Raw genomic sequence first — 15,793 nt, 5'->3', positions numbered from 1 at the left:
CGAGGGGGGGGGGGGGTGGGGGCAACAGAAACAAATTTTTAACAGCCTCTGTAACATGTTGAAGTAGATTACCAGAAAGTTCCAGTCACAGTTAGCTCCATTCGCCTCGCCGGTATCAGCAGCTGCTGCTCCGGCATTGCAGGCGGAGACGGGAACGTCACACAGTTAATCTGATGAGAGAGAGAGAGAGAGAGAAGTTATGAGAGAGAGGAGAGAGAAAGGAGAGACCGGAGCTAGACACGAGTGGGAGGGAGAGACTACGCGATATGAGAGACACTGTTATTATCGGAGTTAGAAAGAGATAGAGAGAAAGGAAGAGGGAGTTCGGAGACGAGAGAGGAGAGAGAGGCGCATGGAGTCCTGACGAGACGTAGGTGAGGGAGAGGGAGGGAGAATGAAGAGCGAGAAGGGAGAAGAGAGAGAGAAGAAAGAGAGATCGAGAGAGGAGAGAGAGAAGAGAGAGAGAGAGGGAGAGGGAAGAGAGGGGACGAGAGAGAAAGGAAGAGAGAGAGGTGAGAGAGGAAAGGAGGATAAAGAGAGGGGGGAGAACAGGAGGGAGATGAAAAGAGACGGAGGCTCTATCAGTTCAGAGAGAGAGAGAGAGAGAGAGAGAGAGAGAGGGAGAGGAGGAGAGAGAGGAGAGGAGAGAAAAAGAGAGAGAAGAGAGGGAGAGAGAGAGAGAGGAGAGAAAGAGAGAGAGGGGAGAGAGAGCAGGAGAGAGAGATGACGGGAGAAAGAGAGAGAGAAAGCGAGAGAGAGAGGGAGAGAGGAAGGAGGGGAGAGAGAGGAGAGGGAGGAGAGAGAGCGAGGCGGAGAGGAAGAGGGGGCAGTTTAATGGCAGATTTACAGAAGTCACAACACGACAACGTTGCTTGATGCCACAGTATCCTCTATTTAGTGCTTGTATGTGTTGACGAGACAGTGTTTATAGACAACACACACACACACACACACCACAAACACACACACACACACACACACACACACACACACACACACACACACACACACAGGTAGTCTGCACTCTTTAGCTTTGGTAACACCGACAACTCCCAAATGTACAGCAGGCGTCTCTCCGTCTCTCTCGGGATTCATCGTTCAGCACTCTGAACTCGACCTACGTCCCAGAACAATCATCAAACAACAATTCATTCACACTCCCTTTTCTTTACCCAGAGGTACAGTGTGTGTGTTCACTGCGGTGTCATGTTTTACATCATCAACATCTGACCCGGGACTGAATGCTGATTCTACCTTTCACACGGAGGTTAGCAGGTTTTCTGATCAGTGTAAAAACAGACTTTTCTGCTCTTGCTGCAGTTATCAGTCTCCTTGTTCTCCAGCAGCAGCAGCAGTGAAGCCGACGCTCGGTCCTGACGACGGTCTCTCGCTCCTCTCACATTTTCTGCTTTAAAGTTAGAATCTGTAACTTTCCCGCATTAAAACGTCTGACATTATCACAGATGTTCCATCAGTTCTCAACCCAGAGAAAATGTGCGATTTTAACATGGTAACGACATCACATCTCTATGATCGTGTGTCAGCAGAAGCTCAACCAGCTTACTTTATTCTAGTTTTTTTTAGCCAATATCTTTTTACAGTTGGTGGTTTTCAACTGTAAAATGATGAAGGATTTGTCTGGATCATGAGTTCAATCAGAGAAACAATCAGAACAAAGGTTACAATCAATATTACTCCCAACGCAGAATCTGCGCGTTTAAAGAATCCCCGCTCTAACATTTTCAATTTGTTTGAAACACCAGGTGATAAAAAAATGCAAAACCAGCTCTGCGGACTCTTCAGTTTTAATTCAAATCGAGGGGAAAGGCCAAAAGTAAAGTAAAGAAACTAACACATGTGTAAGAGAAAAATAAATGAAGCGACACGTCTCCACAAAAGAGACCACAAACAGAAACCAGGGTTTAGCAAGACTGAGGGCAACAGATAGGAGCTTTATCTTCTACGTCACGATTACCCCTAATTACCTCGGAGGGGTAAACAGCGGTGCGGAGAGGTCCGTCTCTGTTTCCATTTAAAATAAGGGGTCAGAGATCACCTCCGCTGCGTGAAGCCTCCGGTGTCGCCTCCCAGAGCAAATCCACAAACCGGTTCCACTGATGACTTTTTCAGAGTCGATACTCCGGATTCTCAAATGAGAGGAGAGTAAGGGAAGAAAACGGCCTCTGATTCAACCTTATCTTGGCTTATGAAGCTATAATTTGTCTGAGGGAAAACGGCTTCGTATTTAATCGCTGCCTGAGGTCCAGAGGTCGACGGAGGAGGGCCAGGCTGCTTCCAACACCCACCAATGACGGGATTAGTTTGTTTGAATTCGTGACTTTAAGTCAACAACTGACCTTCATTTAAACCCCTCGTCCGAACAGTGAGTCCGATCTCAGCTCAACACTAACAAACATCGGGTTCCTCCAAACATGAACTTTCCCCCTTTTCTTTTCGAATTTAAAACTCGTTCCAACAGAAACCACTGATGAATTAAACAGTAAACATGAACATTTTAATGCAGATAAAATGTCGCTGGAGGGACGAGAATCATCAGATTTAATGCATCAAAGGGTTAAATCGCACATTTATTTAAGTGCTTTAGAGGAGATTTCAAAATATCCAGATTATATTTAAATCTAAAAATATCACAATATTATACCTAGTCAGCCCAATTTCTGAGGCAAAAAGTTAGCATGTGTGTGAGCTGTGTACGGTACTGGACGCTGCTGCATTGAATTTGCTTAGCGTTATGCAGCAGCTACTGTCTGTCCGCCTTCATCAGATTTTAAACTCCAGCAACTTCAGTCAATTCAGGAAATTGGCCAGTGAGAAAAAATCAACAGTCGCTAGCTGGAAACCACACAAATCTTGCTTGCGTCTGTCAATACATAGCATTGTGTGTAAGCAACACACATTATTTTAAAAACAGTCACGTTTTAAAACAGATAAAGTTCGTATCCAGCCAACTCAGAGTTAACGGTTACGAGCGAACTGTGTCGGCTGAAAATCAGAAATGAAATTCAATGACCTGCTGATCATAACAAGTAAATCTGCCATCGTTTATCATCGGTAAAACTCATTAGTGTTACAAAGGAAAAGGTCATGAAGTCCCGTTGACCTAATGTAGGTAATCAAGTGTGGCTCTGTCACAATGGCTGCTCTGGAAGCGCTGGCACACGCCTACCAATACCTATAGTTATACTGCAGTCTCTATTTCTTATATCACTGTTTCCAAACTTGAGGAAAAAATCAGTTCAGCCTACCCCACCCACCACCCCCACTCGACCTGGTCCTTCAGGGCTCTGTAGAGAGCTGAGGTGAGTTCAGTGTTAGTTAAGAGTCCCCCCCCCCCCCCCTCGAGTTGTCTACTCACCGTTACCGTGGTCTCCTTGTTCTGCTTCCTGGTGTGGCGACGATGGATCCCGGACTCTGGCAGAGAGCGAAGGACGCTCCGTCAACAAACCTCCGTCCTCTGTGTCAGACAGATGACTTGCTCCACACACACACAACCGTCACTCGCCCACGCACACAAACACAGTTGTTTTCTTTCGCGAGCGCTGTGTAGCGTCTCTGGTCTTAGGTGCTCTGCTGCTGCTGCTGCTGCTGCTGCTGTTGTTGGTGGTGTGATGTGGTGTGTGTGGTGTGTGTGTGTGCTGTGTGTGCTTGCAGGAGTAGAGGAGATAGTTCTGCAGAGCAAAGCAAAGCATGGTTGGCTTTCTCTCTCTTTGTGTGAGGGTGGATGTATTGTTGGTTGATTTCCAACACTTAAGCTTAGAATAGGTCATTTACAGTGTGTGTGTGTGGTGTGTGATGTGTGTGTGTTTGTGTGCGTTACAGGACACAAAATTGAGAAAAAATAAAACTTTATAAATATAAAATGGGTAGAAAAGCAGAGGGGAACTTTACACCTGCGTTCCGCGCACTCAAGGGAACGAGACCTTTCCAGAGCCAGTAGCATGAGTGTGTTTATATTTTTTGATGATGGCTTGTGTGGTGAATGTGTGTGTGTGTTGTGAGTGTGTTGTGTGTGTGGTGTGTAACATGCATGAGGGCAGAAGAAATGAGCGAGACTGAGTGAATAAGTGGTGGGTGGATCCTGCAGTAGCTGTTGCCTCGGCTGCCTTGGTTAATTAATGATCAAGAGAGCAGATACTGTAGGAGGAATTAATCTGCTCTAACTGCCACCCAGCCCCTCCACTTAATGATGATGAGGGCGGGGGGGGGGGGGGGTGATCATGTGAGATGTCATTTATAACAATCTCTGGGTTATTATCTGTGACTGTACAATGAATGCTATTAGAAGGTGACGTGTCCTTTCTACAGTTTCATTCTTACGATGCTAGGAAGTGAAAACACAGGCGCTGGTTGAAGGTGAGTGTGATTGAAGCTGCATGAACCAACAATGATGCATCCAGCTCAGCGGCCTCACAGCGCTCATCACCAGGGTCCGGCTCCGCCGCTGGCTACGCTACAGACGCGAAGAGACGCTCTGAATTTCAGTTCAGTTTGGGCGCCCAGCCCAACTATATATTAAACGCCCGGTTCTTCTTCTTCTTCTTCTTGCTGATGTTTTTTTTTGGCCGCCCAACCGAGCAGCATCTGCCGACTCTCACTGTGGAGGAGTCCTCAGACTCGCGTATACATTCAGAGAACTCGAGTCATACTATTCAGGACCGAGGCGAAGCTGAAGATCCAGATTGACAGAGGAAGCTGATGTGAGTGATGAGTCCGTGATGACGTGTGTGAAGGGAGGAGGCTCCGCGTGGTTTTCAAACTGCTTGTGTAAAGGTTTCTTTTCTTAGTCTTGCCATTACAAACTGACTTTCCACTCACACACAGATAATAAAGTTATAAGGAAGCAGGAGTAGTCAGTTCCCTATTTGCATGTTTATTTCATTTTCTCCTTTGCAGAAGTCAAAGTTGATGCGAACTGTGAGAGCGCCCACTCCACCACCGCTCCCACGTTTGTTAAATAAACACCATTAAATAATGTTTCTCTCTTCTCTTGACCGGAGAGCTAGCAGGCAGACACGGTCAAAGTTCATTCCGAGTTAACCGTGTTGAATACATGACACAGAAAGGGTTTATTGCCGGAACAGTTATGACGTCACAACAGTGAAGTTGACCTTTGACCATTATGGATATATAATAAAATCATCGCATTTCATCTTCTCCTCAGGACATTTGAGTTTTTAAATCAATCAGTTCATCGTTTAGTTCAAGTGTAATGTTGGTGCCAAATCTTAAACAAATTTACCACAATCCACCACATTCCAAGAGGCTAGAACGATGTTTCCTTGAGGTCATCGCGAGACCTATTGACCTTTACCTTTGACCTACTTGACCAGCCAAATCTAGTCAGCTTCATCTTCGGCTTTCTAGTGAATGTTTCTGGCAAATTTGAAGAAGTTCTGTGAAGGCATTAACTGAGATATTCCATCTCCACGACTCTCTCGGTACTCATGACCGTACTGGACGCAGAGGAATTAAAAATCTCTCTCTTTGGTGCGGGGTTGTGGGGGAGGGGGGGGGGGGGGTAGCAACAGAAAACAAATTTTTACAGCCTCTTAAATGTTGAAGTAGATTTACCCAGAAGTAGTCACAGTAGCTCCATTCGTCCGGTTTCAGCAGCTGCTGCTCCGGCATGCAGGCGGGAGACGGGAACGTCACACAGTTAATCTGAGAGAGAGAGAGAGAGAGAGAGAAGTTATGAGAGAGAGGAGAGAGAAAGGAGAGACCGGAGCTAGACACGAGTGGGAGGGAGAGACTACGCGATATGAGAGACACTGTTATTATCGGAGTTAGAAAGAGATAGAGAGAAAGGAAGAGGGAGTTCGGAGACGAGAGAGGAGAGGAGGACCAGGAGCGACGAGACAGGGAGGGAGAGGGAGGACGAATGAGAGCGGAGACGAAGAGAAAGAGAAGAGAGATCGAGAGAGGAAGAGAGCAAGATAGAGACCGAGACCGGGAGACGGAAGAGAGGACAGAGAGAGGAGAGAGGATGAGAGGGAAAGGAGGGAAAGAGAGGGGGGAGAACAGGAGGGAGATGAAAAGAGACGGAGGCTCTATCAGTTCAGAGAGAGAGAGAGAGAGAGAGAGAGATGAGAGGGAGAGGGGAAGAGAGTGAGAGAGAGAAAATAGAAGAGAAGAGAGGGAGAGAGAGAGAGAGAGAGAGAGAGAGAGAGAAAGAGAGAGAGAGGGAGAGAGGGAAGGAGGGAGAGAGAGGGAGGGAGAGAGAGAGAGGGAGGGAGAGAGAGAGGGGGGCAGTTTAATGGGGCAGTTTACAGAATCACAACAGACAACGTTGCTTTGATGCCACAGTCCTCTATTAGTGCTGTATGTGTTGACAGACAGTTTATAGACACACACACACACACACACACACACACACACACACACACACACACACACACACACACACACACAGGTAGTCTGCACTCTGTTGCTTTGGTAACACCGACAACTCCAAGTACAGCAGGCGTCTCTCCGTCTCTCTGGGATTCATCGTTCACACTCTGAACTTCGACTTCGTCCCAGAACAATCATCAAAACAGATTCATTCACACTCCCTTTTCTACCCAGAGGTACAGTGTGTGTGTTCACCTGGGTGTCATGTTTACATCATCAACATCTGACCCGGGACTGAATGCTGATTCTACCCTTTCACACGGATGTTAGCAGGTTTTCTGATCAGTGTAAAAACAGACTTTTCTGCTCTTGCTGCAGTTATCAGTCTCCTTGTTCTCCAGCAGCAGCAGCAGTGAAGCCGACGCTCGGTCCTGACGACGGTCCTCTCGCTCTCTCACATTTTCTCTTTAAAGTTAGAATCTGTAACTTTCCCGCATTAAAAACGTCTGACATTATCACAGATGTTCCCATCAGTTCTCAACCCAGAGAAAATGTGCGATTTTAATCATGGTAACGACATCACATCCTCTATGATCGTGTGTCAGCAGAAGCTCAACAGTTGACTTTTATCTAGTTTTTTTTAGCCACATACTTTTTACACGTTGGTGGTTTTCAACTGTAGAAAAATGATGAAGGATTTGTCTGGATCATGAGTTCAATCAGAGAAACAATCAGAACAAAGGTTAGCATCAATATTAGCTCCCAACGCAGATTGCGCGTTTAAAGAATCCCCTCTAACATTTTCAGTTTGTGAAACACCAGGTGATAAAAAAATGCAAAACCAGCTCTGCGGACTCTTCAGTTTAATTCAAATCGAGGGGAAAGGCCCAAAAGTAAAGTAAAGAAACTAACACATGTTGAAGAGAAAATAAATGAAGCGACACGTCTCCACAATAAAGAGACACAAACAGAAACCAGGTTTAGCAAAGACTCCGAGGCAAACAGAAGGAGCTTTATCTCCTCTCACATTCCCCCTAATTAACCTCAGGAGGTAAACAGCCTGCGGCGAGGATCCTCTGTTTCCATTTAAAAAAGTGGCATCAGAGATCACCTCCGTCTGAAGCCTCGGTGTCGCCTCCCAGAGCAAATCCACAAACACGGTTCCACTGATGACTTTTCCAGAGTCGATACTCCGGATTCAAATGAGAGGAGGGAGAAGAAAACGGCCTCTGATTCAACCTTATCTTGGCTTATGAAGCTTATAATTTGTCTGAGGGAAAACGGCTTCGTATTTAATCGCTGCTGAGGTCCAGAGGTCGACGGAGGAGGGCCAGGCTGCTTCCAACACCCACCAATGACGGGATTAGTTTGTTTGAATTCGTGACTTTAAGTCAACAACTGACCTTTCATTAAACCCCTCGTCCGAACAGTGAGTCCGATCTCAGCTCAACACTAACAAACATCGGATTCCTCCAAACTGAACTTTCCCCCTTTTCTTTTTACGAATTTAAACTCGTTCCAACAGAAACCACTGATGAATAAACAGTAAACATGAACATTTTAATGCAGATAAAATGTCGCAGGGACGAGAATCATCAGATTTTATGCATCAAAGGGTTAAATCGCACATTTATTTAAGTGCTTTAGAGGAGATTTCAAAATATCCAGATATATTTAATCTAAAAATATCACAATATTACTTATAGTCCTTATCACCCAGCCCTAATTTCCAAGGCAAAAAGTTAGCATGTGTGTGAGCTGGTACTGGACGCTGCTGTCAGAGTTTAGCTTAGCGTTAGCAGCAGCAGCTCTGTCCTGCTCTTCATCAGATTTTAAACTCCAGCAACTTCAGTCAATTCAGGAAAATTTGCCAGTGAGAAAAAATCAACAGTCGCTAGCTGGAACCAACAAATCTGCTTTCGTCTGTCAACACTACATCATGTGTGTAAGCAACACACATTATTTTAAAAACAGTCAGTTTTTAAAACAGATAAAGTTCGTATCCAGCCAACTCTCAGAGTTAACGTTACACGAGCTGAAGCTGATGAAGTTGTCGGCTGAAAATCAGAAATGAAATTCAATGACCTGCTGATTCAAAAACAGTAAATCTGCCATCGTTATCATCGTAAACTCATTATGTTACAAAGGAAAAGGGTCAATGAAGTCCCTTGACCGAATGTGGTATCAAGTGTGGCTCTGTCACAATGGCTGCTCTGGAAGCTGGCACACGCACCAATACCTATAGTATACTGAGTCTCTATTTTCTATATCACTGTTTCCAAACTTGAGGAAAAAATCAGTTCAGCCACCCCACCCCACCCCCCACGACCTGGTCCTTCAGGGCTCCTGTAGAGAGCTGAGGTGAGTTCAGTGTTAGTTAAGAGTCCCCCCCCCCCCCCTCGAGTTGTCTACTCACCGTTACCGTGGTCTCCTTGTTCTGCTTCCTGGTGGGCGACGTGGATCCCGGACTCTGCAGAGAGAAGGACGCTCCGTCAAAACCTCCGTCCTCTGTGTCAGACATGACTGCTCCACACACACACACCGTCACTCGCACACGCACACAAACACAGTTGTTTTCCTGGCGAGCGCTGTTAGCGTCTGTCTGGTGCTCGCTCTGCTGCTGCTGCTGCTGCTGTTGTTGGTGTGTGTGTGTGTGTGTGTGTGTGTGTGTGTTGCTGTGCAGAGTAGGGAGGATAGTTCTGCAGAGCAAAGCAAAGCATGGTTGGCTTTCTCTCTCTTTGTGTGAGGGTGGATGTATTGTGTGTGTGATTTCCAACACTTAAGCTTAGAATAGAGTCATTTACAGTGTGTGTGTGTGTGTGTGTGTGTGTGTGTGTTTGTGTGTGTACAGGACACAAAATTGAGAAAAATAAAACTTATAAATATAAAATGGGATGAAAAGCAGAGGGGAACTTTACACCTGCTGTCCTGGACTCAAGGGAACGAGACCTTTCCAGAGCCAGTAGCATGAGTGTGATTATATTTTTTGAATGGCTGTGTGTGTGTGTGTGTGTGTGTGTGTGTGTGTGTGTGTGTGTAACATGCATGAGGGCAGAGAAATGAGGAGACTGAGTGAATAAGTGGTGGGTGGATCCTGAGTAGCTGTGCCTCGGCTGCCTGGTTAATTATGATCAAGAGAGCAGATACTGTAGGAGGAATTAATCTGCTCTAACTGCCACCAGCCCCTCCATTAATGATGATGGGGGGGGGGGGGGGGGGGGGGGGTGATCATGTGAGATGTCATTATAACATCTCTGGGTTATTATCTGTGACTGTACAATGATGCTATTAGAGGTGACGTGTCCTTCTACAGTTTCATTCTTACGATGCAGGAAGTGAAAACACAGGCGCGGTGAAGGTGAGTGTGATTGAAGCTGCATGAACCAAATGATGCATCAGCTCAGCGGCTCACAGGCCGGTCCAGGCTCCGCCGCTGGCTCCGCTACAGACGCCGAGAGACGCTCTGATTTCAGTTCAGTTCGGGCGCAGCCATATAAAACGCGGTTCTTCTTCTTCTTCTTCTTCTGATGTTTTTTTTTGGCGCCAACAGAGCAGCATCTGCGACTCTCACTGTGGAGGTGTCCTCAGACTCGTATACATCAGAGAACTGAGTCATACTATCAGGCCGAGCGAAGCTGAAGATCCAGATTGACAGAGGAAGCTGATGTGAGTGTGATGTCGTGATGACGTGTGTGAAGGGAGGAGGTCCGGTGGTTTTCAACTGCTTGTGTAAAGGTTTCTTTTCTTAGTTTTGCATTACAACTGACTTCACAACAAACCTTCACACACAGATAATAAAGTTATAAGGAGAGGAGTATCAGTTCCTATTTGCATGTTTATCATTTTCTCCTTTCAGAAGTCAAAGTCTGATGCAGACTGTGAGAGCGCCACTCCCCACCCTCCCACGTTTGTTAAATAAACACCATTAAATAATGTTTTCTCTCTTTCTCTTCCGACCAGGAGAGCTGCAGGAAACACGGTCACAGTCTCCGAGTTACCGTGTTGAATAATGACCAGAAGGGTTTTTGCGGAACATTATGACGTCACAGTGAAGTTGACCTTTGACCATTTGGATATATAAAAATCATCGCTTCATCTTCTCCTCATGGACATTTGAGTTAAATCTAATCAGTTCATCTTTTAGTTCAAGTGAATGTTTGTGCCAAATCTAAACAAATTTACCACAGATACCACATTCAAGAGGCTAGAACCGTGTTCTGTGAGGTCATCGCGAGCCTTTGACCTTTGACCTTTGACCAGCAAAATCTAGTCAGTTCATCTTCGAGTTCTAGTGAATGTTTCTGGCAAATTTGAAGAAGTTCTGTGAAGGCATAACTGAGATATCATCTCCACGACTCTCTCGGACTCTGACCGTCGCTGGCGCAGAGGAATTAAAAAAAGGGAAGCGCTGTGATGTCGACAGCTCAGCGGAGACTTTCAGGCACAGTTCATGCTCACAGGCTGGGTGTGTATCATGTTGTCGAGGGAACAGGCACAAACAACAGTCAGTTAACGGCCCTTACCTGTGGCTCTGCGCTGCTCTTCCTCACCAGACTGTTGTGCGAATGCTCCACATGATGCAAGGGACTCCCACCTGAGTGAAATCCATTGACTGGAGAAACGAATTAGAGAGAGAGAGAGAGAGAGAGAGAGAGAGATGGAAAGATAAAGAAAGAAGTGTCATTATTTCTTGTGCTGATCCAGGAGGAATTTACTCAGCTATCTTTAGAACCGGGCCGGTGCTGAACTGTCTTTTCGTTAACGCCTTTGAACGGAGCACAGACAGTCATAAAGACCTGGCTTCGATTGCACCAGCTATATATAAATTAATCATAAAGTTCTATGAAGTTCTTAGTAACTGGAAGCTACTTCATCTTTGTTAAGATCATGAAGGGAACTGTAAATACTCATTATCTTTGTTGAATTTAGACAGTAAACCCTGGGAACATAAAGTACAGACATTTACAGAAACAGAACCTGGTGGAACAGCAGCTGTCTGAAAGTGGCGTCAGGATTTACGCAGACCACAAACCTAACGAGGATTTTTGCTTCGCGTCACCAGCTGTGACCGCTCTTACTTAATGTTCTTGGTGATGGATAAAAAGAAGATGTTAGCGTCACCTCAAACGACCAGAGGCAGTAGAATCATTTTCCACAGGGAAGAACAGTTAAATTAACCTGAACAGCTTTATGTCGTCACTTGGTCTAATGTTTATTGAGTGAACATCAAGAGTGCTGCAGAGATGATGAAGTTAGCGCCCGGGTTCCCTCTGCAAAAGTTAAATATACAACAGAACCAGAGACTTCAGGACGAGGGAACCGGAGGTGCTAAAACGCAACGTAAAGTAACGCAACATAACGCAACACATTAACCTTACGTTGCCCATAAGGCAATGTTTAAGTGATGATGAGCCTTACATAACGCAACTCAATGCAATGCAACGCTACGCAACATAGCTACACAACAGTTACTAGGAGTACTGCTAATAATGTGGTGGAATCCATTTTAATTTGAATCAACTTCCAAACGGTGCAACAAGATTCTCGACTTAAGTCAAAATCTTATTAATTATTGTTTAAACAACAACATGAGCACTTCCCAGATCCTCTACAGTGACTTTCCAATTGAAAGTGCCTCAGTATGTGTGAGAGACTTTGCTGTTTGGTCTGAGGTGAAACTGAGTGGTCGTCTGTGATAGGAGTGATGCAGATGAATGACGGCTGCTCCCAGCATTTAAACACTTAAGAGCAGGAAACATCCCACAAACCTTAATGTCTCCTCTGTTTGTCTTCAGGGCCAGGGCCAGGAAAAAAGACAGAGGAGGCCTCAGTTCTGCAGCCGAGGCTACAGATAAAATTAGTTACAGGAAGTGTCTGTGTGTATGAGTGGTGTGCATGAGTGGGTGCTTTGTGCCTCCGTGGAGGTTGAGGAGAATTCACTGCCCTCAGGCACTGAGACTTGAGGAAGTGTAAGTGACAGAGTTCAGACGGAGGAGGATTTTCGGTACCTGCTGGCAGGGAGTTCTTGTGTCGGATCGAGGCTTTGGGGGTCCCGGGTACACTGGACGGTCTCTCCCATGTCGTCTCTGACGGAGCGTTCAGGAGAAGGGGAAGAAAAACAACGACGTTAACAGAGAAATACCAACTGTCATGTTCTTTTTGTTTGACAGTGCTGGAACTACAGTGTATTTGTGGGCATCAATAGGAAGTGATTCCTTCCACGGTTGCTAACTTGGCACTTGTTGCAGTCAGCAGTTAAACCAGAAACAATCTTGTCTCACAGTGTAAGTGATGATGAGCCTCACAGATGGCATTTTGAGTCCAGCGAGTCTGATGATAATTTTTTGTCAACACAGAAGCTGTGGGAGACACAACAAGCGAGGGAGACCAGGTGAAGAAGAGCAGTGAAAGCTCGTAGTAAGAGCTAGTTAGACATTGTAGGGAGTTAAAAGGTGTCAGGAAGAAGAGGTGCTCTCTGAAGAGATGAGTCTTCATCAGAGGCCGAGGAGGAGCATGAGTCATTAGTGACTTGAATTCAATTCAGGCAGCCATGAGGGAGCCAGTGGAGGTCAATGAGTAGCAGAGTGACATGTGACCTTTTGGGCTGATTGAGGACCAGACAGGCTGCTGCATTCTAGACCATCTGCAAGGGTCTCGCTGTCAGAAGTGCATTGCAGCGGTCGAGGGGAGAGATAACCACCGTCCTTGGTGGTGTAGTGAGTCAGGTAAGGCCTGATTTATTCTGATGTTGTATAGAGCTCCAGGGGTTCGGAGTAAAGTCGTTGCCCCTTCATGTTGAAAGGAGCCAGTTTGAGGTGGTTTGGGGATGTGGTCAGGACGCCTCCGCCCTGGAATCGATTCGCCTTGGGAGACAACACGGCTCCCAGGATCACTGAGACCCACAACCCCCTCCGCCTCATTAAGGTGGTGATTCATGTTTTTTTATTTTTTATTTTTTTTATTCAACCACCTGTTGTCTTTTGCAGAAACTTAATACAACAGTTGCAAAATTTACACCAAATAAAAGTAGAGATTTATTTTAACTGAGCTCCACAGAGGCAGTGACACTTCTCCATCATCTGTCCCCGTTTCACCTCTGCTGGTAAAGAGTGCGAGGATACAGAAAGCATGGCCGACAAAAGCCCCTAATATAACAGGCCTCTCTTTGATTTTTTTTTACTCCCCTACGTCCACTCTCACCACGGCTCTGAGCTCAATTAGCCCTTTACTGTCAGCACAGAGAGAAAAAGGCACGGACATGTAAAGAGCTCTGATTTCATTTGAGTCTCTCTGGCTGGCTCTGCTCGATCGGCCGCTGCTCAGCAGAGGAGACAACGGAGCCAAGCCCATCAGCTCAGATGACACGCATGGAGAGGATAACTGGCAGCAGGCTTATGGAGAGTGGCTGTGCCCTCACGTTTGATGTACGACACCAGAGCAGAGGCTTTACTCACTGCCCCCTAAATGCCTCAATTTCTCTGCGTTAGCTCGTCGTAAACAAATCGATACTGTGAGAAATATAAGGCAGGAAAAATACAGAGTAATCTACTTAGCTCAGGGAAATAGTTTTTTTATTGTGCCAGAGGGATGGCAGTCAAAACATGATTTAAAAAAAACAAAACAAACTGATCATCCAATATCTTTTTCTTACAAGTCAGTGTTTGTCTGAGGTGAGAAATCCTACATGTTTACTATAGTGTTTGACAACCGAGTGGAACAGGTTGAGTTTCTAGGCAACAGCCTCTTGAAATGCAAATTGCAGATCAGTTCTGTCAAACTGGGTTTTATACAAATGACAGATCAGTGTTGTCACCTGCCAGATTCATACCTCCAGATACAGCGATGCAGCAGGAGTAACGCTCTTCTGAATGGCTCTGATAGTCCTGATTGAGGACCAAGAACCCGACTCAGCTCACTTTTATAATCGGCGGATTGGTGCATCCGTTCCTTTCAGGCTCGTCACGGATCCTAATGATGTGAATTCACGTTTATCAATAACAGTACGTGGCATCTACTGACAGCAGGATGATTGGGTCTTTCATGGAGCATAAAAGCATCAATTAATGCTTTTGCTGATTCCCCAGAGGCAAACACGACCGCATGTTCATTTAGCCTCCGTCACTGGTTCAGAGTCACCAGAGTGAGAGAGGCCGACAACAGGAGACGGTGGCTCGAAAAAGCCTAAACCAACCACGCGTCAGTATACGCCACGAGTGATGCACGACATCGTTGGTTCTGAACAGCGAGAGGGAGAAGTGGCCTAGTTAGCTCTGACACTGCTATAATTTATTCACAACCATATGACACTGGTCCCTGATGCATTAACTGCCTCCTGTCTCTGGTTTTTATCAATCAAAGCGGCTCATTCACTCTGTATCGTCCCGCAGAGGAAAGACCTGAGACAGACAGGGTTTTATAGGATCTCGTCTCTTAGCGATGAGACAAACAAGGAAGAAGCAGAAGTTACCGCTTCACTCCCTGCTCTTCTCAGGTCAACTCATTTGATTTTACAGTCAAAAATATTTTCAAATGTATTGTTAATCGTTTTCTTTCAGAAATGCTCTATTATCTTCCAGTCCTCTGAGTGGGCAGGACAGTGTTTGATTGACAGCTGAGCCGACAGAGGAACCAACATACACTGTCAACAAGACTGGGTCAAACTTAGTACACGTCTGGACCGCCGTCTCACAAAGTCACCAAACACATAAATTAAAGACAAAGACTGAGCTGTGATTTCAGCTGGATTTACTGACGATCACTCAGACAGTATAGAGAGGTGTGTCATCAGAGGGAAGGCTTTACCTCACACTAGCTAAACTTTGTCCAAAAAGTCACTTGATTTGTCTCTGGGAGCTTTATTGAAAAAAACGGTGCCTGAAAAGTTTGTTAATCTGGCAACAAAGGCACTAAGTTGTCAAAACAGTTTTTTTGTTTTTGTTTTTGTTTTTGAAAGAACTTGATCACTCAGTCAGTCAGTCAGTGATAGATGAGGCTTTCAGACAGAACGCAGCGACCGCACCACTGTGCTCTGAAACCCATTATTTCCAGTGGCTTGCACCGTGCTGCGATGAACACCTGCATGGCCAATAGAAAAACAAGGAAACCGGCCAGGTGCAGAAAGTAAATAGAAAACCTAAATTCCCCAGGCTGCTCTCTGTACCTGAATGCACCCACAGCCTCTTCCTTGCTGCTCACCTTCTTCTTCTTCTTCTTCTTATCAGCGGGGCTAATGCTAACGCTTGCTTCTCAGCACGGGAAAAATACATCTTTGTCGCTGGTAACAACCGACTCTAAACACAGCGGGAGGTTCCAGCTTCATCGTGACGTGTCCCACGAGAAGTTTGGGAAAACTCTGAAAGCCCCAAGACCTGTTGTGGTCCTGCTGTTGTGGTCCAGCCAAACACATTCACACATGACTATTGTTTGTTTTCCACAGTAGCTT

The 15,793-nt window shown here is 45.7% G+C and overlaps 1 protein-coding gene across 2 annotated transcripts in view; it reads right to left on the bottom strand.

The window, feature by feature from the left end:
- Positions 1-15,793, bottom strand: part of LOC111220443 (growth arrest-specific protein 7-like) — a 64,208-nt gene that overhangs the window by 27,237 nt on the left and 21,178 nt on the right. The window contains exons 3-6 of one of the 2 annotated variants that reach the window (XM_022743532.1): positions 12,360-12,437; positions 10,875-10,963; positions 8,768-8,821; positions 5,593-5,682 (exon numbers count right to left, since the gene is read on the bottom strand). In XM_022743532.1, the coding sequence (XP_022599253.1) occupies positions 5,593-5,682; positions 8,768-8,821; positions 10,875-10,963; positions 12,360-12,437 (311 nt within the window). The remainder of the gene's footprint in view (positions 1-5,592; positions 5,683-8,767; positions 8,822-10,874; positions 10,964-12,359; positions 12,438-15,793) is intronic. The other variant, XM_022743533.1, reaches the window with a different exon arrangement.

Source organism: Seriola dumerili, unplaced genomic scaffold, assembly GCF_002260705.1.
Source record: "Seriola dumerili isolate Sdu_G_001 unplaced genomic scaffold, Sdu_1.0 BDQW01000068.1, whole genome shotgun sequence".
NCBI lineage: Eukaryota > Metazoa > Chordata > Actinopteri > Carangiformes > Carangidae > Seriola > Seriola dumerili.
Note: the sequence above shows the minus strand (reverse complement) of the source record. Positions and strands in the feature narration are given on the sequence as shown.